Source organism: Anoplopoma fimbria, chromosome 9 (genome assembly GCF_027596085.1).
Source record: "Anoplopoma fimbria isolate UVic2021 breed Golden Eagle Sablefish chromosome 9, Afim_UVic_2022, whole genome shotgun sequence".
Classification (NCBI taxonomy): domain Eukaryota; kingdom Metazoa; phylum Chordata; class Actinopteri; order Perciformes; family Anoplopomatidae; genus Anoplopoma; species Anoplopoma fimbria.
This window is the reverse complement of record NC_072457.1, coordinates 22,955,271-22,977,909: the sequence shown is the minus strand read 5'-3', so window position 1 is coordinate 22,977,909 and position 22,639 is coordinate 22,955,271. Positions and strand designations below refer to the sequence as shown.

The 22,639-nt window shown below is 40.9% G+C and overlaps 2 protein-coding genes across 4 annotated transcripts; both read right to left on the bottom strand.

Annotated features, from left to right (window-relative positions):
- Positions 1-273: 273 nt before the first annotated feature.
- Positions 274-13,863, bottom strand: LOC129095562 (phosphoribosyl pyrophosphate synthase-associated protein 1-like). The gene is made up of 10 exons (XM_054604059.1): positions 13,260-13,863; positions 10,528-10,580; positions 10,324-10,390; positions 8,604-8,776; positions 6,546-6,661; positions 6,363-6,418; positions 5,951-6,108; positions 2,655-2,725; positions 2,101-2,247; positions 274-775 (listed from the first exon to the last, which is right to left on the bottom strand). The coding sequence occupies exons 1-10, from the start codon at positions 13,424-13,426 to the stop codon at positions 617-619; spliced, it is 1,167 nt and encodes a 388-aa protein (XP_054460034.1). The 5' UTR covers positions 13,427-13,863; the 3' UTR covers positions 274-616.
- A 1,060-nt stretch (positions 13,864-14,923) lies between these two features.
- On the bottom strand, positions 14,924-21,037 carry si:dkey-45d16.4 (scaffold attachment factor B1). 3 transcript variants are annotated; one of them, XM_054605112.1, is made up of 8 exons: positions 20,943-21,037; positions 19,727-19,849; positions 19,340-19,481; positions 19,116-19,224; positions 17,945-18,035; positions 16,590-16,778; positions 16,269-16,293; positions 16,002-16,066 (listed from the first exon to the last, which is right to left on the bottom strand). In XM_054605112.1, the coding sequence occupies exons 1-8, from the start codon at positions 20,977-20,979 to the stop codon at positions 16,063-16,065; spliced, it is 720 nt and encodes a 239-aa protein (XP_054461087.1). In that variant the 5' UTR covers positions 20,980-21,037; the 3' UTR covers positions 16,002-16,062. The 3 variants fall into 3 exon arrangements, with proteins under 3 accessions (XP_054461085.1, XP_054461086.1, XP_054461087.1); XM_054605110.1 differs by lacking the exon at positions 16,269-16,293 and having other exon boundaries at positions 14,924-16,066; XM_054605111.1 differs by lacking the exon at positions 16,269-16,293 and having other exon boundaries at positions 14,924-16,066; positions 16,590-16,775.
- Between the last annotated feature and the right edge of the window lie 1,602 nt (positions 21,038-22,639).

Genomic DNA, 22,639 nt, shown 5'->3' with positions numbered 1-22,639 from the left:
ACGCTACAGTTTGAAATGTCATGCTTTTTCATGCTTCGTGAAGCAAGCAGCCTCAGCTGTGACTGAAACTGCTACTGAAAGTTTATGTTCAGGTGTGAAGCCACTGGACTGTACATGTCAGGCAGTTCCACGAATGTCTTCCACTTCCAGTTCAAAATGCCAAAAAAAGAAAACACGTGTACTAATGCAATCTACTGTGCTACATTCATCCAGTTATTTCATGAACACCCAAGCGTTTGACACATAAATTCATGGGGAAATAAAAAGTAGATGACAGCAATTTACTCACCCAAGATGAATTATTTTATTTGCCAAATTTCGCAGCGTACAGAGAGGCTGCACATGATACATTGTGTTGTGCCATTTATGTTTTCAGACGGTAGGAAGCATATACAGTATTAGTGAAGTGAAACAGTTTGTATAATTTGTACAGTCCCACTGTGTAACGTCAGAGGAATAAAGCAGAATCTGAGTTGCTTCATATGTCACATGCAGGGAATAAAGCCAATCTCTGGACATGTTTATCAGCAAAACAAACAGGGCCGATAGGTTCTTGATTCTTGGTCATCAGTGTGTGTGTGCTGGAATGTGAGTGTGAGAGAGTGTGTGTGTTGCCTCAGTCGTCGACAGTGATGTTGCGGAACAGATAGGCCATGGACTCTCCGTTGTGGGTTCGCCGGATGGCCTCGGCCAGGATCATACTGACGTCCACGGTTTTGATTTTTGGACACTGAAGCTTCTGCACCTCATGAGGCACAGTGTTGGTCACCACCACCTGGAGGCGCAATACAACAGCCTTAGTGCATTTGTGTCAGCCTGTGTTCCACTTTGCTGCCCTGAGTCTAGGTTCTCACGTAACACTACGTCTCTCAAGCCAGAAGAGACCAGACCAACTTCAGGGCTCCTTCTGAACTTTACTTTCTACAACTTCTAAACACGAGCATTTGATTAGTTGGGCTGCTTGAAGCGGTGCGTACCCTGGGAATAATGATTGCATGAGAAAAAAAACACATGGAAATGATATTGTCACATAACTCTGCATATAAACAAACCCCCTATTATGTTAGAGTAGTTATTTATTTAATGTTGAAACCTCACTCTCATGACATAGAATTCCCAAATAACTAAAGCCATTCCTCACACTCAAATCTTGCCAATACAGTTGATGGGAGGCTGAATTCAGGAAACAAAGTCCCATAAACCAACACGAGTCAAGATATAAGTGAAGGATATCCCACTGTTTGGACCCTATTTAAACATCTAAAGTGCATGGTGTGAATGCATTTATGGGGCGTGTCCAACTCCACTTTTGCTAGTTAAACGGGAGGGTTGCAGAATCTGGAGGGTGCATTACGGATGGGCTTGCAGCCAGGCACTGCTTGAGAGAGACATCAGCCTTAAACGTTGCTGTTTAGGGTAAGAGGACACGCAAACTTTGCAGAAGCCTACGTCTACACTGGCACACACAGAGGAGAGAGGAGAGGAGGAGGCGTTGAGGGCAGACAGAGGCATGCGTGGATTGTGGACTCATCATGACACATTTTGTTATATTCCTATCCAGTCATGATGCAGTTTACGTCTGTCTGTCATAAAAAATGTCATCATTTTATCCTCTTAGGCTACTTGTGAGATAGGGCCCTCTAAGTTCAAGTCTGTCTGTCATCAGGTTTGTGTTATGAGTGATGTTATGTTTTCTCTAGCTGCAAACCTCCCGGAGATGTTATCCAAGGCACTAGATAACCACGAACGCCACATATGAAAAGCCTTAAAAATAGAGCATATATAGATATGGAGGGATAAACCACAAAACCATGACCATGCTTTGTTTGAAAAAGATAAATAAATATAAGATAACTAGTGAAATGTATGAACAGGAGAGATCGTTTTTTGGTTTTTTTTCAAGAAAATGTCTAAATGCATAACTATAGTTTGTATATGTACAAGAAGGATGGAATTGGATTACATTGAATATGTTAACAAAATGAATTATTTACATTAGTTTACTGAATGTAATTATGAATTAAAGTTTTGACACATTTGAAATTAATTTCCCATGCACCTTCAAATTTTAAGTCCAATGACGAGCTCCAAACATTTTACCTCATCGATGGCAGACTCCTCTATTATTCTTGGTGCATCGGCAGACAGCAGGCCGTGTGTAGCCATGATGTAGATCTTGTAGGCTCCCCTCTCCTTCAGGATTTCTGCTGCTGCAACAAAGTCCTCCACGTCATCTATGATGTCATCCTGAGAAAGTTGCCACGGGGTTAGGTATGAAAGAAAAGAGAAAAATACATGTATTTGGATTGCTGGAGGATCTGACATTTCTGAGATGACTTTTTTTGGGAGGTGGTATGACTAACATGAATCTGATTAAGTGCAAAAATCCCCAGAAATACTTCACTTATGAGAAACATCAGCAATGAATTTACAAAACTCCACAATAACTAACAAAAGCCACATGGAAAATAATCTGGCACACAAATGTACATAATAAACAACTCCCCACTCTTACACTAAGACATTGGATTTGTCAAACACTAAAGCGATTCATCACACTGCATCTCTCCGATTCAAATATTCATCCGTTTCAAATTGAGGAATGAATTGCTTAATAGTTTTAAGTACAGACACATAAAAGTTTGTGTTCTTACAACAATGATGGCGATTCGGCCTCCTACATCTCCAACGACTGTGATTGGTGGCTTCTCCTTCGCCATCATCACTGAAAGACAAAGATAAGATAAAGGAACATGACCTTCCCGGAAAAAGAAGAGTGGTCTGTCCGCCAACCCCATTCAGGAACAGATCGTTGGGGGGGGGTAAATTTAAGGGTGGATTTGTTGAGAAGGGATTTGATTAAAAACCTGCAAACGTCATGCAAGGCAGCTCTAAACCAGCAAGCCTCCAGCTACCACGGCACCGATCCAACAACTGCAGGCTATGCAGACTGTTGGGACCAAATCATCAGTGGGAGAAATTTGTGCTAAATCCAAACCAAGACTTGAGATGGGTTTACATGGTGCTACTGCATGTGGATGCTTTTGGTATAGCGGGAGATGGGCAAGCGGGTGTAGAGCAGAGACACAGACCAGATCGATCATTATTTGTAATCTAATCAAACATCACTTTCTAAACAGATTGCAATATGGATGTTACAACACTTAACTCAGCCCCTCAAACTGAATCCCTTCAACCTGACCAAAGTTCTTTATTAGGATTTGGGATTTCAAGTAATGATCGATCCAGGTCTAGAGCCCGCCACATTTGACTTGTTGGGTCCAACTAAGGCCCTGAACATGCCAAAAACCTTCTTCCAAACAACAGCAAGGCACGTTCAGAGTTCACTTCCCAGATCCACCACAAGACCATCCAGCAAGGCATCTGTGCAAAAATGAAGATTCAAAACTTTCAGGATGGTTTGAAGGTTGAAAAGGAGGCCAAGAAACTTAAATCAAGCGGTTTCTGAGCCCACAACTCAAGGCAGATCAAAAAAAAAAAAGAAAAAAAAAAAAAGCAGAAAAAACATCAGGCAGGGGTTTCATCACTTGGCATGACTAGGGTCATGTCGCGCAATCAATTAACAACATTCTCCAGATCACAATCAGTGTGCCAAGTTGTATGTAATTTCATAAGCTAAATCTAATAGGTAGGCTAATTAATCATAATGCTTTTCAATTCCATACTGGTTCATGTCTCTACTGGGTATCTATTCATATTTATTTTGAATATTAAGCAGCCAGTCATATCATCCATGACCCGGTTTTTCACTCCTGTAATAATTCAGATTTTTCCCCAAGAACTTAATTGATTCCAACTGAGAGGGTATGAGACTGAGGGCTTCCAACAATTATTGTCGCCACTTGGGGGGGAAATCAAGTTTTAATCTCATGATCCAAGTAGTTTCCCTGATGCAAAAAAAAAAAAAAAAAAAAAAAAACATGAAACAGAAAGACACTGCACTGGTTGGCGTTAAGAGCAAAAGTCTGCTCGGCCCACATCATTGTACGTAGGCTGGTGAAACCTGTGGTGGACATGTTTCATTTCCTAATTTGAAATAATACATTTGTATAAAGTCCTGTTTGATCCAGATGTAAACTCACACGAATGGTTCAATGGAAAACAAATGTGAACATGCCCCTTGTATTTCTGTTGTTGAACAGATCCAAGAAAAATAATTATGTGTGACCTAAATTCCTTTCAAACCTCATCATAGGCTCGGTTCAGTGTGTGAAATACCCTTACATCAGTAAGGACGACATCAGCTTTCATCCGGCTGCAGGAAGGGATCAAAAATAAAATGGGCTCACACATTTTTGCTGCACTGGGGTAGTACATCCATTAATCTGAACTTGCAGTGCAGTAAAATGCTGAGATACTTGTATACAGTATTAAGATCCTACATGGCGGAGGGCAGCAGCTCGACTTTTGCTGCACTAATTGGTTTTATAAGAGCAAGAGGGTTTGGTTCTCCTAAGATGGAACAGAGATACAGTTAACACCTTTTAATGGACCATTGTCACTTTGATTATTGAATGTTCAGATGTGGAATGAAGTGGAAGCCCTCAGTTACTCATTCTGTCATTCCATGCAGGGAGGCATCAAAAAGCCAGCGCAAATGGATTCAAGCGTTACGGTCATACTTGGGAGCTCGATCCGAGGAAATGTGACATGATGTCTGCTGCCTGCTTTTGGGAGGGGGAGGGGAAAAACAAGATAGGATGTTAGAGAAAAATGTTAACGCACAATTAGACATACAATGGACAAAACATTACAGAGCGCATTAGTGATATACAAAACAAACTCTTCCATCTGTTTTCAGAGGAGCACCTGCTGTGCTTAGGGTTAATACGCCTTTCTGTACCATGAATTGGCCTTTCTTGAATCAATGCATGTGTTAAGCGGAGAGAAAGAGAGGGAGGGAAAGAGGAGGAGAAAGAGAGAGAGAGAGAGATTGTTGGTTTGAGTTTGATTCAGCTTATGCTGGGGAAGAGGAAACGAAGGTTGACATTAAAACACATTACCAAGTCGAGGAGGAACAAAGAGCAGGAGGATGGAAAAATTCAGCTGAAAAGAAAGGAAATAAATTCAGCTGAGGAAGAAACCTGGAGTATTTCATGACTGGCTAAAACGACGCCTGGGTAAGGGCTGACCTGTAACATACTGAGAAACAGTGTGTGTGTTTTACTGAAGGGTCAGCAGGGGCAATACTCCGGCCGTAAGCTGGCAATTTTAGGCAGCTTTAAGAGAAGATGAAAATAGTCATCACTAAGAGGTATTTGGATCGCATAAATACAAAAAAAAAGATCCCAAGGCCTCTGTGATGTTTAACAAAACGGGAACTTAATTTTGGATTTTGTTTTCTGTGGCTACAGACACAAGAGCAGCAGATGTCAATGCGCCTTGGCACCCAGCTCTTCTCACAGTCCGATACACACACGGCTCCAGACTCCAGCACTCTAATCTCCCTGTAGGAAATTTAGCTCTCCACGTCACCCAACAAAACTGGTCAGGAGTTCCAGTTTTCTCTTTATTTGGCCAAGAAGACAGAGGGAGGAAAGCTTCCTGTCTGCAGTGGAAACAGTCAGTTAACAACTTATAAAGATCCCTGCTGATAATGCAGGGGTTTTCCAGTTCACGGCTACATACATGACCCCTGTTATAAATAAACAAAAAATAATTGTTTGTGATTGACCAGAAAACATTTCACATCTTGCACTCATCATTGAACTTTTGGTGAAAATAAATGATGAGTGGTTTGAGGTTCTGCAACTGTTGTTTCATGGAGGAAGCTCTCTTGGATGAGCGTGCACAAGAAAATACAAAGATGTGTACAAAACACAAAGATTTATACATATTCCTCCGAGCATGCTTGGAGGAATATGTACAACTTTGTTTCCACGCAACCAGAAATTCAAACTCCGTCATGAAGCTGTGTTGGGTGTCTTACATGGCAGCTCCAGGCCAGTGTGTCCTTGGCTGGTGCGGGACGAGGGGGGAGAGAAGGGGGGAGAGTGTCGTCCATCAACCATGTCCAGCTCTGAATGATGGGCCTCCCCGTGCATCACTGCCAGCCCGAGTCGCAGCCTCTCAGCGTAGGACTGGGCTCTGAGACGGACGGAGACACAGACGGACAAATGTCAAAGGAAACTGATAAACAACACATAAAAAAAAAATATGTCGGCAAAAAAGAGCAAAGGGAAGTTTGCATAGAAGCTTTAACACACCTTAAAAAGGGCAAAGTGTTTATATGTAAAGACAAAAGCACATCATAATGTGAAGCTAAAGAAAGAAACTCTACACTGTGACAGCAGGAGAAGTGATGCCATGACAACACAACTTAAGAATTTAAGGCTTTTTACCTCTTGGCAGCTGAAGGGGACTTTGCCACAATTATGGCATTCCTGTAGTCTGGGATCTGAGGAAAAAACAATAAAATACCAACTACACATTAGTTCCAAAGCTCATTCTTTGATGTACAGCAGGACACGATCACTGTTGTAACTCTGTGCTTGTGTCCAGGGTGTAGTGTCACGCAGCCTCACCTCTTCCTGGATGTACTGGATGAGAAAGGGGGACGCTCTCAGGTTGTCTACAGGGAAGCTGAAGAAGCCCTGGATTTCTTTCTGGTGGAGGTCCATGGTGATGATGTGCGTTAGCCCTGCAACAAGCAAGGACATACGCACATGAGTTGGTATGGCCTGCAGTGTTTGAAGCCCAGAATCACAGAGCTCCCTGGTGTAATATGGTATGAAAATATATATTGGCTTGGAATTTTTTGCACATGGATCGATAACACGTGTTACCAAATAAATAAACTATGAGAACAGATTGCTAAACAGAGAGAAAAGTTGTGGGAATACATCTGCGATATGTATCTGGCCCTCAGAATTAAAGCAGGGAAGTAAACGTATGCAAACACATCATCTCGGTGTGGACTACAGAGACATTTTAAACTAGATTAGGAGCATGAAAGAGTTAAAAAAAAAAAAAAAAAAAAAAAAAAAATCAGGATTAAGGAACATTTGAGCAATGAATGTCCTTGCCCAGATCTGGAGTGAAAATTGTTTTATCCTGGATAATTAAAGGTTATATAAATAACAAATAAAAAGTACATTTCCTGGCACTGAAATTATGCAACAGGACATGCACTAGACTTAGGCGATAGGACAAAATTATTATTCAAAGCCATATTGAATGGCCACAATAAAGCCACAATAAAATGTGTCCATAATAAAACAAGCAACGCAGTGCTCAGAGGATCAATTGGAGTCATTATTCAGACCTCAGTCCAAAAGTCACAGCCTTAAAAACAAGTCTAAAGGATTTGGCACTTGTTTTTAATCAAATGAGATATTCTGCTTCGGTCAATATTTGTTAGCAATAATCCTTTCATAAAGTACATTTTCACTGTGGTTAAAATAATGTTTGCTTGCTGCACATAAGAGGATGCTTGTATTAATAGGGAAGACTAGCAGCAATCTAACAGCACCATAAATTACATTTATATAACCACAATAAAAACAACCTCAATAGAAGCTTTGAATGTAAAAAATGACATTCGGTACAGCCCTCATTTATTGATTTAAGCATGCCCTTATGTAAAATAGAGCTTAATGCCTATACTTTGTGGCCAATTGTGGGTAACAGTTGGCTCTCCAGTCCCTAGATATTCATATCTATATACGTTGATTTTCTTAAAGCAATTTGTTTTAAGTAGGGGAATTTCAATGTCAACCAAACCTAACTTGGACACAATCTAATAAACACACGTCTCTAAGTGGCTCTGTCTGTTATGTGCAGCTAAAGCTTGGGACAAACTAGCTGAGACCTACAAAGACTGGACAAACCACACAGAAAGATTGTCTCCATCCATCTTCCGTAACCGCTTATCCAGTTAAGGGTCGCGGGGGTGCTGGAGCCGATCCCAGCTGTCAATGGGCGAAGGCAGGGTACACCCTGGACAGGTCGCCAGCCTATCACAGGGCAGACATATAGAGACAGACAACCACTCACGCTCACATCCACACCTACGGGCAATTTCAGAGTCATCAATTAACCTAAGCTGCATGTCTTTGGACTGTGGGAGGAAGCCGGAGAACCCGGAGAGAACCCACGCTGACACGGGGAGAACATGCAAACTCCTCACAGAAGGTTGTCCGGCCCGGGAATTGAACCCGGGCCCCTCTTGCTGTGAGGCGACAGTGCTAACCACTACACCACCGTGCAGCCGAGAAAGATTGTCTCCACCAACACAATTACATATTTTTTAGTCTTTGACAGACAGGAAGGAGCATAAAGCTTACGACTGACTAAATACACAAACAGAAAGTAACGGCTGCAGTTCCGGTGGTAGATGAACCTGCAAATCCTGCTTTGTTCTTGTGACAAAACAAAACAAAACATGGACGGCAGCCAAGAGCTTGCACTGAATATTTATTAAAAAATGATTTTGAATATGCCTATTGTCAAGACCAACAGACCTAGACTGGAACAGACAACAGGTCCAACTTGGTACGATGAGTTGTCACAACTTTTTTTCCTGACTTAAATGTGTGCTTTCATTCAGTGTGTTTACATGTATAACAAAACACAGTCCATACCAGCTTTAGCTAACATGGATGCTAGCAGCTTGCAGACAATGGATCCTCTCTTTCTCATCTTGCACTGCTTGCTGTAAGGGAAGTAGGGAATGACTCCGATTATGTTCTTGGCACAGGATGTCCTCAGGGCATAGGCCATAACCAGCAGCTCCATGATGGCCGTGTTGACATCGCTGAGGAACACATTAAATTCAAGAGATTATTTTAGATTTTACAACTAGCCAAATAATTACACTGGTAGGTAATTAGACTGAGCCAAGGGTCGACCACAAAGACAATCCAAACGGGTTCAGAAGGATATGTTTATAGGCTGATGGGGATTGACGAGTCAACAGCTTAGTGTTTGTTAACATGGCCATCATCCTATAAACCACTGTCAATGAAGTCAACAATGTCTGGCATAAGCTAACCCGTTTTTATTCCCATTGTTATCACCCGCCCTGTCATTAGACTCCACCTTAACCGGCCTTTCCTCTGAGCCCTAAGCCAAAAATAACTTAGAAAGTTACTGGCTGCTGTCATGTAATTTAGGTTGGAACAAAATAAACACAGCCTGAGCTGCAAAACTAAACATGATCTAATTATAAAGCTCTTTTCAGGAAAAAATAAAAAATAAAAAATGAAATCCTTCTGTGGTGAGATTCTGATAGATTACCATGATGTCTGTTATGTTGATGACTAGGACAGTTTCAGTTCTTCAGAAAAGGTGAAGAGCTGCTGGTGTAACAGGACATACACTGTATGTAGCCACTTTGGCCTGGCAGCTTGTTGAAACCAGAGATCTCACAGTGTGATGTGCCCTCCCGCGACCTCGGTTTATCTCTCAGATAACTGATTAACAAGGACAAATATCGGCTCAACTGGCAGAAGTGAAAGGGCCATAGTAAGTTCTGCTTTTAATGTTTCACTGGCTGCAAAGGTAAACTTGATTTGGACTTGAACCTAGTGGGAAAATGGATGCTGTAGGATTCCTAAATGTAAAATGATAAGACAAAGTTACCAAGAACATAAAGTAGAAATGTTTTGACTCGTTTCAATTAATTGCACAGTAATGACAAAAATACTGGCATTGAGATTGTTTACTGACATAGCTACTGAGAATGTAATGGCAGAGATATATATTTTACAAACACTATTTTATTGCAGGCTCTTAGTTATAAGCATATCATCATAAGTAAATACTTAAACCCTTATCAAAACTGTTAATTCAATTGTCATCCGTTTATGCTTTAGCCATGTAAAACTACAATGGGATGCAAAATTATGGGTAGTATAATAAACCTTGTTTGTGACTTCCATTAGAGAATGATATTTTCATATGTGAATACATATTAATATGGAAAATGAATACATTAGAAACTGCATTTGTTGGCTACTTGGCCGACCCAGGCAGTTGTCCTAGTTAACCAACTCCCAGGAAAAATATCTGGATCTTTAGCCTGCTAGATGTTCAGTTTTCCTCCCTGTTAAGTTCACTTTATCAGTCTGTTATTTCATGCCTGGCAGATAGATATTGGGTTCATCTGTGCTTTTTTTTTTTTGCAGCTGGAAATAAGACTGATGAGAGCTGACCAAATATTAAATGTATGGGGCTGGAGAAGAGTCTGAAAAGCTCAGTGGAGTTCAGAAATGGGTGAAAATTATCTGAGGGCTCATTATATGAACACATAGTGATATGATTCTTTGTTGATATAAACGATAAGGCATCCTCCTGTCTCACCTGGGAATGGTCTGAATGATGAAGATGTCTTGTCCACGGACGGACTCTTTCACGTCCACTCTAGTCTCTGAAAACAAAAGAAACAAAAAAAACCACATTGTGGGGTCAAGTGCCAGCTCAAGTGAGACGACGCTAAACCGCAGCTCTTTCATGTAAGACGTTCATTATGGAAATGTGGAATGGGAGGGCATTCATCAGCCTTACCTCTATTTGGCTCTTGATAAACCGACGACTTGCCCAGCTCCACACCCAAGCGTCTGGGGAAACAACAAACAGTCCACAGAGTGTTAAAGACACAACTCTTAATGTTACATTAATTGAAGTGTGTAAATGTTCTAGCGTGTACTAATCTATTTTTTTATATTGCAAATTGAGTTTTGGGTTGTTGGTCGAACAAAACAACCTGGACCCAGAGAAAGACACTTTGTTTTGAACAACCTGGACCCAGAGAAAGACACTTTGTTTTGACATTAGGTAGACCAAACTAATAAATATATTAATACAAATAAAAAGAAGTTGGCAGACTTATTTGTAACTTAAATCATTTTTGGATAGTTTTTCAAACTATGCTTGCTATTACATGCAAACTTCACATGCCACAAGTTCTCAAACGCATCCCTTGTGGCCAGAGGGAAATTTATTAATAGGAGTGATTTGGGGGAAATTTGACAGCCATAAAAGAATCCTTTACATTAAAAAGGTTATGTTAAGTTCAGTTGAGTGAATGTGAGTAAATCTCTTACCATCTTCAAGGATGACAAAACATCCCCAAAAAAGCACTTGGCACAAACATGGACTGAGTTGATATTTACTTTCGGTGCAGAACAAATCAATCTCTGAACAAGCCAAAGCATCATGAACACAGCTGGGCCTCTGGCGCAAACTAAAGTTAATTTTAAAACCAAAGAGTTGAACTTAAAGTACACCACAGATGAGTGCGGCTTGGTGACATTATGAGACTTTGACAGTAGGTATCCTGCCTCTCTGCCTCTGTAGGCTCGCCCTGTTTATTTACCTCAACCTTATTCCAATATGGTATATAATGCCTTTCATTTATGATGACTTCTGTGCAATTAAGCAGACAAATAAAAACAAAAATCAAAGAATATGTCATTTGTTAAGAAAGAGTATTTTCGTATATATTGCTTTGAATTAGTTAGATTCTGCGAGAAATTACAAGGTCTTGAAAATAAGGATGAGTTAAGTTGGGGGGGGGGTTATTTACACACAGCCCAGTTAAGACATGCAAGTGTAATATGCATTAACGTTTTCTGTGTGCACTCATTGTTATTTAACCTTTGCTCTGCAAGAAAAACTCTACTCGGCTCCAGAATGGCAACATAATCTCCTGAATAATGTTCTGCAGTGTTGCCAAACAGTGAAAACTGAGAAAGAGCTCCGAGCGCTTTTTCTCTGTGCGAGCAAGGAAACCTCTGCTTGGCGGTCTGACAAGTCTGCAAGGAAGGGGGGAAAAAAAAAAAAAAAAACATGGCTGCTCCCCTATTTCAGTAGACCAACAAGAGAACAAGGAAAAGAGAAGACGTTTGCAGAGAGATCTGGGTCGGTGTTCTTATCAGGAACATAAACAGATGTGTCCCACGCCCCTCTTCAAAGCAGCCATTTTGTCATGTCATAGCAGGGTAAACACAGGTGTAATTTATCAAATTAATTATGGCCCTGCTCTTTTTGGTGTGTCAACAGCCACTGCAGCAAACAACAGGGCCATGGGCCAGCTTAAATGAAACGATGGCATAATGAATGGTATCATTAACAACTGTGTTCAACCTGTAATGACAGGTCGAACTGGCAGCGGTGAAAATGGGCCTCTTGTTTTTTATTATCTATCATAAAGATGCATCTTACCTGGTTTCACTAGTTTAAAATGCCTCACGAATAGTTGCCTTTTAAAAAAGATGCCTGGCTGCCACAGCAACATCCGGCGTGCATTATCCATGCCCGGCCTTCTCCCTTGACAAAGCAGAATCTGCAAAGTGTGCTCCTTTCATCATAATGATTATCACTGACAGGTCTTTATAATTTTCCACAGCAACAACCCAGAAGACAAAAGTGGAGGACAAATCTTTGATCCTCGCTATAAAACGTAGTTCATGGTGTGCTGTTACTGGAAATCTGGGTTTATACTTTTAAAAAGGGAAATGATGATTAAGGGGGGGGAGAAAAAAAAGAGCTTTACAATGCTATAAAGAGGCTGGCCGATTTCTAACTGAGATTTCCAGTATTCTTTCAAGGTTTTTTCATGTAAACATTCAATATGCTGAAGTTGGGATTACATTCATTAAAATAAATGTGTAAACGCTAAATATTTTCAGGCTGGAAGAGGCCACTGAAATAGCAATCAGGCCATCAAAGGACAGCAACTTTTAAAAAGGTGGTTTCAGAGCAAGTTTTTACATCATGTGAAAAAGTGTGCCCACAAACTGATCGATCATGAAGTACTGATGCTGGGTTGTAAAGTTGTTGTTATGATGCAGGTAAGGGATTGGACAAAGAAATGTAGATAACCAAAATGTTTTGCAATGTGACCACGCAAGCACCCATATAGGAATAAATTGTCTTGCAATGCAAAAATTTTTATTCTTCCCTTAGTACAGACAATAACTCTTTTACTGCTGCTAGTTCAGACCTACCCTTCGATTTTCCACACTGTGTATGTGTGTGTGTGTGTGTGTGTGTGTGTGTGTGTGTGTATATATATATATATATATATATATATATCCCAATTAAACAGCATTCAATTCAAAACAATACACACCCACTGGCCTCAGGTCACATGCAGCTATGACTCCCAGGTGTAACTGTCAGGTAACACATAGACAGGCCGATCCTCCTCAACAACAACAACAGACACAGACAGACAGACAGACAGACACGGCATCAGTGGTGATGGCTCTTCATACTTCACATGAATAACTTACTCTGTGATCTTCTTGGCCAGCTCGGTGCAGGCGGTGGTGGAGTTGGCAGAAAAAACACGGTAGCCACTTTTTGAGACATTCATTTTCTGTAAACCGTAGGACAGCTTTGGAGCAGAGTGAGAGTGAGACACCAGAGACTTGAACCCCCCAAAACGCCTAATTGGCATGTTGCTTCAGAGCCGACTGCGGTGTTAAGTTTGAGGCGTTCACGACACTGGGAAACTAAACTAGGGGCGGATCACACGTCCACCACGCGGACGCATGTTTCTGCAGGAAAAGACAAAGCTCGCCGCCGCAGCGCTACAATGTATAACAACTAAAACAACAAAGCGCACATGCTCCGCCTGCGACGCGCACACTTCTTGCAGTAAATCGTCAGCAGATGTGTGCATGCGGGTGTGCGACTCTTCCCCGTCTCCGTGAACACACAAACACCGCTTTATCTCGACCATGAAGCCGAGCTGCAACGCACCGAAAAGCCGTCCTGGTCGCTGCTTAAAACCGGGGGAAACTTCTAAAGTGCGCCGCTACAATTCAAGTGTTGCGACTGTAAACTTTGTAGCAATGCGGTCGCATCAGGGGGAGAAAAACGCCACGAGCACACGTTCATTGGGTGGATAAGCTGAGGGAGTGACTTTAAAGCGAGCCAATCAGAGAGCGGGTAGAAACAACAGTGGGCGTGGGAGATGTATATCTGACCAATCGGTGAGTGGGATTTGTATGACCTGAAATTAAAGCGCAACGACCAAATAAATGTGTTGTGGGTGGTGTAGGAAAAATAGTTTTGTCCTAAATTGACCAAGTAACAGCTGTAGTTAGTTGGAGCAGTTAGACAATGAGGTTTAGAGACTACAATCTCTACTGGGGGAGGAAGAAGTAGGCTTTTCATAGTTACATTTACATTACATTACAGTTATTTAGCAGACGCTTTTATCCAAAGCGACTTACAATAAGTGTATTCAACATAGGTATTCAAGAGAACTACTAGTCACCAGAAGTCATAAGTGCATCTCCTTTCTTAAACAAGCATCTAAGAGCATAAACCAGAGCAAAAGTACAGTGCAGAAGCAAATAAATATGAATACAATAAGTGCAACAAACTAATATGAATACAATAAGTGCTACGAGGAAGGCTCAGGGTAGTACTTTATGGTATTAACTAACGTAAAAGTATGAATAACGCAGTGTAAAATACTGGGTTACAAAAACAAGTTAATCTTGCATTCAATCTTTACTTTATTTATCAGCAAGAATGCTCATTATGCAGAGAGAGAATTGCCCCTTTTGGGTTATTATATGTGATTTGATATGGTGCAGCTGTCACATTATTGGTACATTACTAAGATAAGTATGTTGAGGTTAGTTTGAGCCTTTGTGCTTTTAAGTAGTTTAAACAATTATCCCATAACCTGATCATCTTTGTAGGTGAAATCTGATTATTTCTACGGTAGTCACTAGTTTTAGTGAGATAAATGAAGTTGAGGGAAAAGCACAATATATCTCTCTGAAGCGCCGTGGAGAAGTGTAAAGTAGCATGGAATGGAATTACTCAAGCATAGTGCATGTGCATAAGTTGTGAGAAAAAAGTGAGATAAATGGCCATGGTGGATGTGTTATGTGAGACCACAAGATGAAGCAAGTTCATTTTTTTTATTTTCTGGCTTTCATTTTATGCAACATAAGCTATGTTATGTAAACTTGAACAAAAATAGCATTTTTTTTTTTTATGAAAAATATCTAGAAGTCCAGTAGCAAATGTAATAAAAAGAGCTGCTGTCATGAATTCCATGTTTATGCAACCAATAATAGTTAACTATACAAGCATGACAAACAAACTTAGGACATTGGTAAAAAAAAAGAAGTTGTTTCTGTATAATCGATAGAATGTGGACAGCCACTAAATGGCTTGTATTGTTTGCAGTACAAAAGTGCCTAACAGTCAATGTACAGTGGATTCACAGTCAGTAAAATATAGTTTTACATCTATTTTAATCAAAATGTCTTCAAATTGAAAGAGAAGTGGCTGAATAAAGCATGTTTAAAGTCATTAGTGTGCAACACTACAGAGTCTTCGAAAGGTTTGAGTTGCACCATGACTTTGATGTGAACTGCTTGAATAAAGAGCTTTTCTTAGCTGTTCATCGATTTCTTTCGTACTGGCACCAGAAAAGAATTGCGTCCCTTAGGGGGGTGAACCGTACTGATGAAAACAAGGTGATCCTGTCTGCCAGTTATGGCTTGGTAAATCGCTTCACCTTAGACACAGCACCACACCCGTAAGTGCATTCCACCTCTTAGGTGACACTCCAGCAGTTGCAGGGCTTTTAAATCGTCATGTAGACCAAGTCATGAGGAAAACAAGTCAGGGAGGGTCTACTGGGATCTATATGGGTCAGATATGTGCAGCTGGTTTATGCACATAATGCAGCTTTTAAACACTGTCTGCCAGTTCATGTCTTATGCCTGCATAACTGTGGACACACCCCGACATTACTGCCCTTGATCTTGTTTGCTTAATTTACAATGACCTGCATGTAACAACCTACAACCATTGATCTTTTCACTTCCTGTTTCCTTGGTTTCCTTTCACGTTTAAGCGGTCAACTATGTTTTTTCCCCTCGTATTTCAGACTGAGACTTCTTTTAGAAGGTGGCGTTAGATGCAGGTGATGCAGCTCTTCAGCCTTTCAGCACCTTTTCTTTGAGCAGGTCCAAGATGACCTGCCTCTCTTGGCTCTCCAGCTCAAATCTCCGTTCCTTTTCTTTTCTTTCAGCTCCCAGACGTTCCCTCTCCAGAGTGATCTTACCTGTGAATAAAAAACAAAAGGAAATCAAATCTGTAGCTCAATGCCCCCTGAGTATGATGACAGAATTACAGTTTAGAGATAACTGATCTTTTTCAACTGATATTTATAACTGCTCTTTAATTTTTTATATTTTCTTAAATGACTTTCCTGATATATGACATAATGCACTCTTAAAGTAATGGCTCCTATTTCATTTTCTTACTTTAGTTTAGCCTGGTTCCAGATCCCTGTCCACAACTCAGAATTTTAAAATCAAATGGAAATTGAGACAATTATCAGGCTAACTTTAATGAAAACTTCACGAGAATTTTGGTGAAAGGATGAAAATGTGTTGTTAGAGCCAGTTTACTAGCGGTTACATGTACACATTTCTCTTACAATTAATATCATAATACCTGTGGCAAATGCTAGATTATAAGAAAATTGCACGCACTACAAGCAAAATGGTCATTGGAAGATAAAATAACCACCTTACCCAGTGTTGGACTTAAAATGGCTCTACAAAACTCTCTGAAAATCTTACTCCTTTGAATCTCCAGCTCCTCCCGGCGCAGGGCAAGCTCCTCCTCTCGTAGCCGTTGCTCCGCCTCCGAGCGTTTCTCCAGGAAGCTGAGAATCTCAGAGTAGGTCTGGCAGCAGCACTGGCAGGGCCTCTTGGCCATGGGCGCTGCTGAAAGCCCTGCCATTTCCTCACAACCGTCTTCTGGTTCTGCTGTGACAGTAATTATGTAACAATGTAACGCAAGTTTTAAAACCCCAAAAACGGACGCGTTTGAAAAAGTTTCTGACCAGTTTGAAAACTCCAGGGTTGCATTGTTGTATGGATGAGGAAACCTGGAATCTTAGTAAACAATGACGTAGACACCTCTGTTCGCTACTTTATTGGGTCTTAGCAGCCAAGACATTTCTTTTCCCTTATTCGTCTTATTAGCCTAGATTACAGATCAACTACCAATGTTATCATTGGAGCGGTTTTATCAGCCCTACGAAGCGGACATCTAAAGTCACCTTTTGCGGCTTTGAGGAGGGCAAAACGGAGGACTTTCCTTCTCTTATCAATGCTTATTTTGTTCTGCACAACTATTGTAAAGTTCACAAAGAAACTGTAAACAAACAAAATAATAAATCCTCTCCAGTGCTAGAGGGACTTAAGCCACCTGGCAGAGCTACGAGAGTGAGAACAGACAACAACGAAACTGAGGACACGGGTGAGAGACGTGTGTTGACTAAAGTGTTCATTTTAAAGTGAATTTGATGTGTGTGTGAGAGAGAGATAGAGCAAGACCTGCAGCCTTCTAACCAAGTTTGAAAAATAAAACAAAGAAATGTTTCCATTTGATTATATAGAGGAAGATTAAAGAGGAAGATCTTAAGTATGATGCAAGTTATCAAATCTCTTCAAATCTCCTATTTCCTCGGAGTATACTAGGTATTATAGATTAACATCCCCCTCAGGTCTGAGCCTAATCCAGCCGCTGCACATAAAGTGCAGAGAATATTGAAAATGAAACAGCTTAATGCTTCATTCACACATTGTGTCACAGCGTAGTAAAGCTCATTGCTATCGCCAGATTATCAGTCAATAACACTGATTCTCCAGATGTTGAAATGTGCTGATAGAGGGTGTTTACATTCTGTTATGTGCTGACGTAAATTAGTCCCAAACGGTCGACTATATCTCACACCCCTAATTTATGGAACATCTTTCATTACATGCACAACACTTACTGAGTCATATTCCATGATTAAAATAGATGTTTTGCCAGATGAAACGATCGAGAGGGAATGACCTCGGAGGCGAATGAATGTTCTTTTAACTAGCAACTATCAACAGACTGTCAAGTCCCGTCATGTCTAGCGTTCTGAATGTGTTTTTACCTGCACTGGGTGTTTGTGTGATGGTGATGTTGGGTTTGTCCTGTTCTGGTAGAGTCAGTTCTTCCATGGCTCGCTTTCTCAGTTCATCATCCTGAAAAAGAACGGGCAAGATTATATTTCACTTCTACAACAATAATAAGAATGAGCGACAGCAGCAAGTGTTACCAACAGTGGCAGTAGAAGTTGTCATAGTAATAGCAATACTAGAGTAGTTGTAGCAGCAGTAACAGCGGTACTGGTAGAGTATAAGCAGTAGGCAGATTTGGATTCTAAATTATCTTGTTAGTTAAAAGGAGAGCAAAAAACCAAGACCAAGAGGAAGAAAAGTTACAGAGAACCTTAAAATATCTCCTGACTTGGATTTCCAATTTCTATAGCTAGCATTGGTTTCCTGTGAAGTGTTGGAACTGACAAAAAGTGGAATCAGCACTTGGTGTAATGACATAATGGGCATGCTGACACCTAATAACAAAGTGTGGAATGAGTTTCAAAGTTGTAGATCACAGATAGAAGGTGTATTGTGCAAGGTAAGCCAAAAAACATATTGTGTCATGTATCTCATCTCAGATAATATCGACTAGACCACTGACAGAGGGCTTTGCGTTCACTGGTCTACATGTTGGGGAAAACCAAATAACACAGTATTTTTGACAAATTATCTCGATAACGATATTGTGACGATAATATAGAGTTCATCATCGGTGGTTTAACAGAATGTTTTAATAATGATATTTTTGATAAATAAATAATCATCAATAATGTGTTATAATGAAGGGGATAATGCCAATAATAGCGAGAACAGCTAAGTTCGGAAAATTACTTCACTTAACTGTAATGCAGCCTCTAAAACCAGGAAAAGCTCACACTTATGCCATATTACGATATCCAAAATCTAAGACGATATATGCTCTCATATCAAGATATTGATAAAATATCAATATATTGCCATGATTGAAACTGGACTATAAAACAGTATGCAGTTTTAATATTCATGTATTCTCAGTTGTGATGAATCATACATTTCGAGTTTTGGAGGCTGTAACTTATACACTTAATCTGCCCCTCTAAGCCATTTTAGTGGCACTAAAACACCCTCTGTATGGATAAAGTTCTGGCACTGATGGTGTCACTTAAGGTTACCTACTCTTCTTTCCCCTAACACAAAACCAACCTGGTACTTTATGTTCTCGCCGCTGGCCAGGAGCCCCTTCTCAGCCTCCAGCTCCAAAACCTCATGGAGCAGATCTTCCTTTTGGGCGTACAATCTCTCCGTTCCAAATCTGAGCACACCAAAAGCACACATATACGCACACATTAAACTTTTTGGTTAGGGCTGAGCACATCCGGTTATTTCTTCATGAAACAGCACAGGTTACTACTGGTGAATGAACCAACCTGCGCAGACTGGGAAAGTCCTGTTTCTTGTAGTAGTCCAGCAGCAGCATGGTCCTCTCCCTACACCTCCTGGCATCCACCTCAAAGTTTTCATCTTGGAGGGCTGCAGTGATGATCTCCCCCACACGGGCCCAGATCCGTCCTGATGATGATGAATGAGTTCACACACATGGGAATGTAATAGGCCGTTGTTGAATGTCTTTACGAAACGGCAGCTCAAGTGAAGTTGTGAAGTTGCTATTAATGTTTTAAATAGAATGATTACTGGATTAAATGTCACTGTAGCTCCACTGGAAATATTTGTGTCATACAGTAACTGCAGCTCTCTGCATCTGAACAGTATTTGAGTGATTCCAGGCGGATCGGCCCTTTAAGAACAGGACTAACCTGGCTCTTTGGAGGCGAAGGGGTTCTGGGCAATAACCTCACGCAGCAGGATGATGTCATGGCGTGCTGAAAAGCGCACCTGGCGCTTTCGTGGGGTCGTGGAGTGGCCGGCGAGGGAAAAACCTAAAGTTGGAAAAAGCATAGAACAATGAATGAGGAATCCATCGTTCACACTGACGGTCATCTTCGGACTTGCTCTGACCTTACTTGAAAAGGAAAAAAAAAAAAAAAGATATCTCATAATCACAATATTATTGTTATTATTATTATTATTATTATTCAAACTATCAGCATTAGATATCTACAACTTGGGCATATGTTAGTATTGAACCCACTGTTACCTAGAAAACACACTGTTATCTCTGGACTAAAACACATTACAGTTCCTGGAATAAGACTGCAAGTGACATTAAACTGATGGATGCTAGATGAGCATGGGGGTCATGGGGGTCAGTGGGTTATTTCACACACATGAGACGGCTGTGGCGTAGTGGAGAGCAAGGTAGTTCTCCAATCAGAGGGTTGGTGGTTCGATACCCGGCTTCGGCAGTCGATGTGTCCTTGGGCAAGACACTTAACCCCAAGTTGCTCCCGGCACCTTGCTTGCCATCGGTGTGGACTGGATGTTGATATGAATGTTAGTTAGAGTCTGATGGTGGCACCTTGCATGGTAGCCTGTCATCAGTGTGTGAATGGGTGAATGATATGTAATATACTACTGATTGTAAGTTACGTTCCTGGATAAAAGCGCAAGTGACATTAAATGACTGTAATGTAATGTTATTTAATGTCTAGTCTTGTTATTAGATGCTATTACCATGCATATAACAAACCTGATGCTGAAGTGCATTACTTTGTCTCAGCAATGACAATAAAGTTTGACCTAATGTAATCTATTCCATTGTAATGTGTGGGGGAATAAACGTGGCCTGTGTAAGTGACGGCTGACAGCGGGGCTCTGTCACTGTGTTGTGCACAAGTGCAAAGAAGCCGGCAGCCTGCAGCGACGAGCACGTCCACGCAGAACCGAGACGAACGGCCCGTGAGGCTCTGATAGCACCGACAGAGGCTACAGCAGCAGCACGGGCGACGCACCGCGGCGCGTCACGGGAGGAGGAGCGTGCCTGCGCGCAACGCCAGAGAAACGCACCAAATGCCGTTCAAGAGATGTAAATATAAGTGGTCGAAAAACGTGGAGGTGGAAATGTGTCCTCACCGTTGTTGATCGGCACTTCCACCACTACCCGTTCCATGTTTCTGTCCGGTGCATCCGGGAACCGCCTGACGCGCACTGCACACGTCCAGTCACCAGTACCGGTTCCCGACTGACGTGTAGCTCAACTTGGCGGAGGATCAGAATCTGGCAAAGCGGAGGGGACCGAGACTCACTTGTTGTTGCACTTTCTCTGCGTGGCCACAAGATGGAGCCAGAGAGCTGCTGTTCAAGAGAATAGAGTTTCACTAAAGATGGCTCCATAGAGCAGTGGTTCTCAACCTTTTTTCAGTGATGTACCTCCTGTGAAATACTTTTTTAGCCAAGTACCCCCTAACCAGCGCAAAGCATTTTTGGTTGAAATAAAGATGTAACACTAAGCGCTCTGCCATCAGTGTCTGATTTATTAAACTGTCAACACTGACGATTGCATTGTTGCATTAAATTCAGTTTGTTGAACTTACACTTATATTTTATTGAATATTTATTAAATAACAATTTTTAAAGGATTTTTGAATGGATGCTAATTCTAAATATATTTTTTTTACCCCTGGAGTGCCTTCACGTACCCCCAGGGGTACACGTACCCCCATTTGAGAACCACTGCCATAGAGAGTGTAAAAGCATTGCCACTAGGATTAGTTCAAATGTTTTTTCCCTTCATTTTTGCACAGTATACAAATACAATAAATGAACGCATGTCTGATGTGTGTATGTTTGAAACACAGAGGGGTGAAAAATAAATAAAAATGAGCCCTAGGAGTGCACAAGATCCAGGGAACATTTGCGTCCAGGTGCCAGGACAAGTACTTTTTATTTTATGTAGCTCAGAAACATAAGTTAAATGTGTGCTTCACCCTGACCTGCAATTCTCCTCGAATTTTACAGTTTTGCTTAAAGCACAGCTTTACTTCTCACTAGCTCTGTTTCATCCCCCTTTCTTTTGCTTTAATCTTTACATTGTACCTGTTCATTTCAAGAGCGAAGATGATATTCATAGAAACAACGGATGTTAAACTTAAAGTAAAAGCTTGGACGATGCACTATGTGCAAATGAAACGCATGTGATGACTTGTGAAAAGCGTTTAGCAGCTTTTACTGACCACTAGGTGTCCCCCAGTTAAATTACAATAATCCTACTACTCCTATATCATTTAACCGAAGAGCTGTTCAACCCAGGGCCCTGAAATACCATTCACTTCATCCCTTTATCCCTGCAGTTTGCTTGATTTGCAATTTGGGTTTGTCATTCTCTGCTTTATCCATTTATGCATCATTTCAAACCGATGGGTGTGAATCACTCTCCATCGTTAATGCAGTAACCAAGATGTTCATTAAACGCTGCCATATTTTGTAGAATGTACAGCTTGTCCACTATAGTACAGTATGCATTTGTGTGCGGTTCACTTTACAAACTAAAATCTATATAACTGATTGTAAATGGATTCAGTGAACCTAAATATTATATTGAAGAATGTTAACCCTTTCCTCTCATCTCCATTTAAAGGGAAGAGCTGACTGCTCCAAAGAAGGAGCGACAGTCTTAACTGCTGGATGCTTTTTTTATTTTACCTTTGAATATTAAAGGGCCAATGTGTAGAATTTAGGGGATCTATTGGCAGAAATGGAATATAATATTAATAAGTAAATTTTTCAAGTTGATAATCACCTGAAAATAAGAATCGTTATGTGTTTGTTAA

Coding starts and splice junctions, on each gene's coding strand:
- LOC129095562 (XM_054604059.1), bottom strand. CDS start 13,426: ATGCCAATTAGGCGTTTTGGGGGGTTCAAGTCTCTGGTGTCTCACTCT. Junction 6,662..8,603: donor ATCCATGTTAGCTAAAGCTG/GTATGGACTGTG, acceptor TGCTTGTTGCAG/GGCTAACGCACATCATCACC. Junction 6,109..6,362: donor TCCCCTTCAGCTGCCAAGAG/GTAAAAAGCCTT, acceptor CGTCCGTCTCAG/AGCCCAGTCCTACGCTGAGA.
- si:dkey-45d16.4 (XM_054605110.1), bottom strand. CDS start 20,979: ATGGAACGGGTAGTGGTGGAAGTGCCGATCAACAACG. Junction 18,036..19,115: donor GCGAGAACATAAAGTACCAG/GTTGGTTTTGTG, acceptor GTTCTTTTTCAG/GATGATGAACTGAGAAAGCG. Junction 16,067..16,589: donor GGAGCTGGAGATTCAAAGGA/GTAAGATTTTCA, acceptor TTTTATTCACAG/GTAAGATCACTCTGGAGAGG.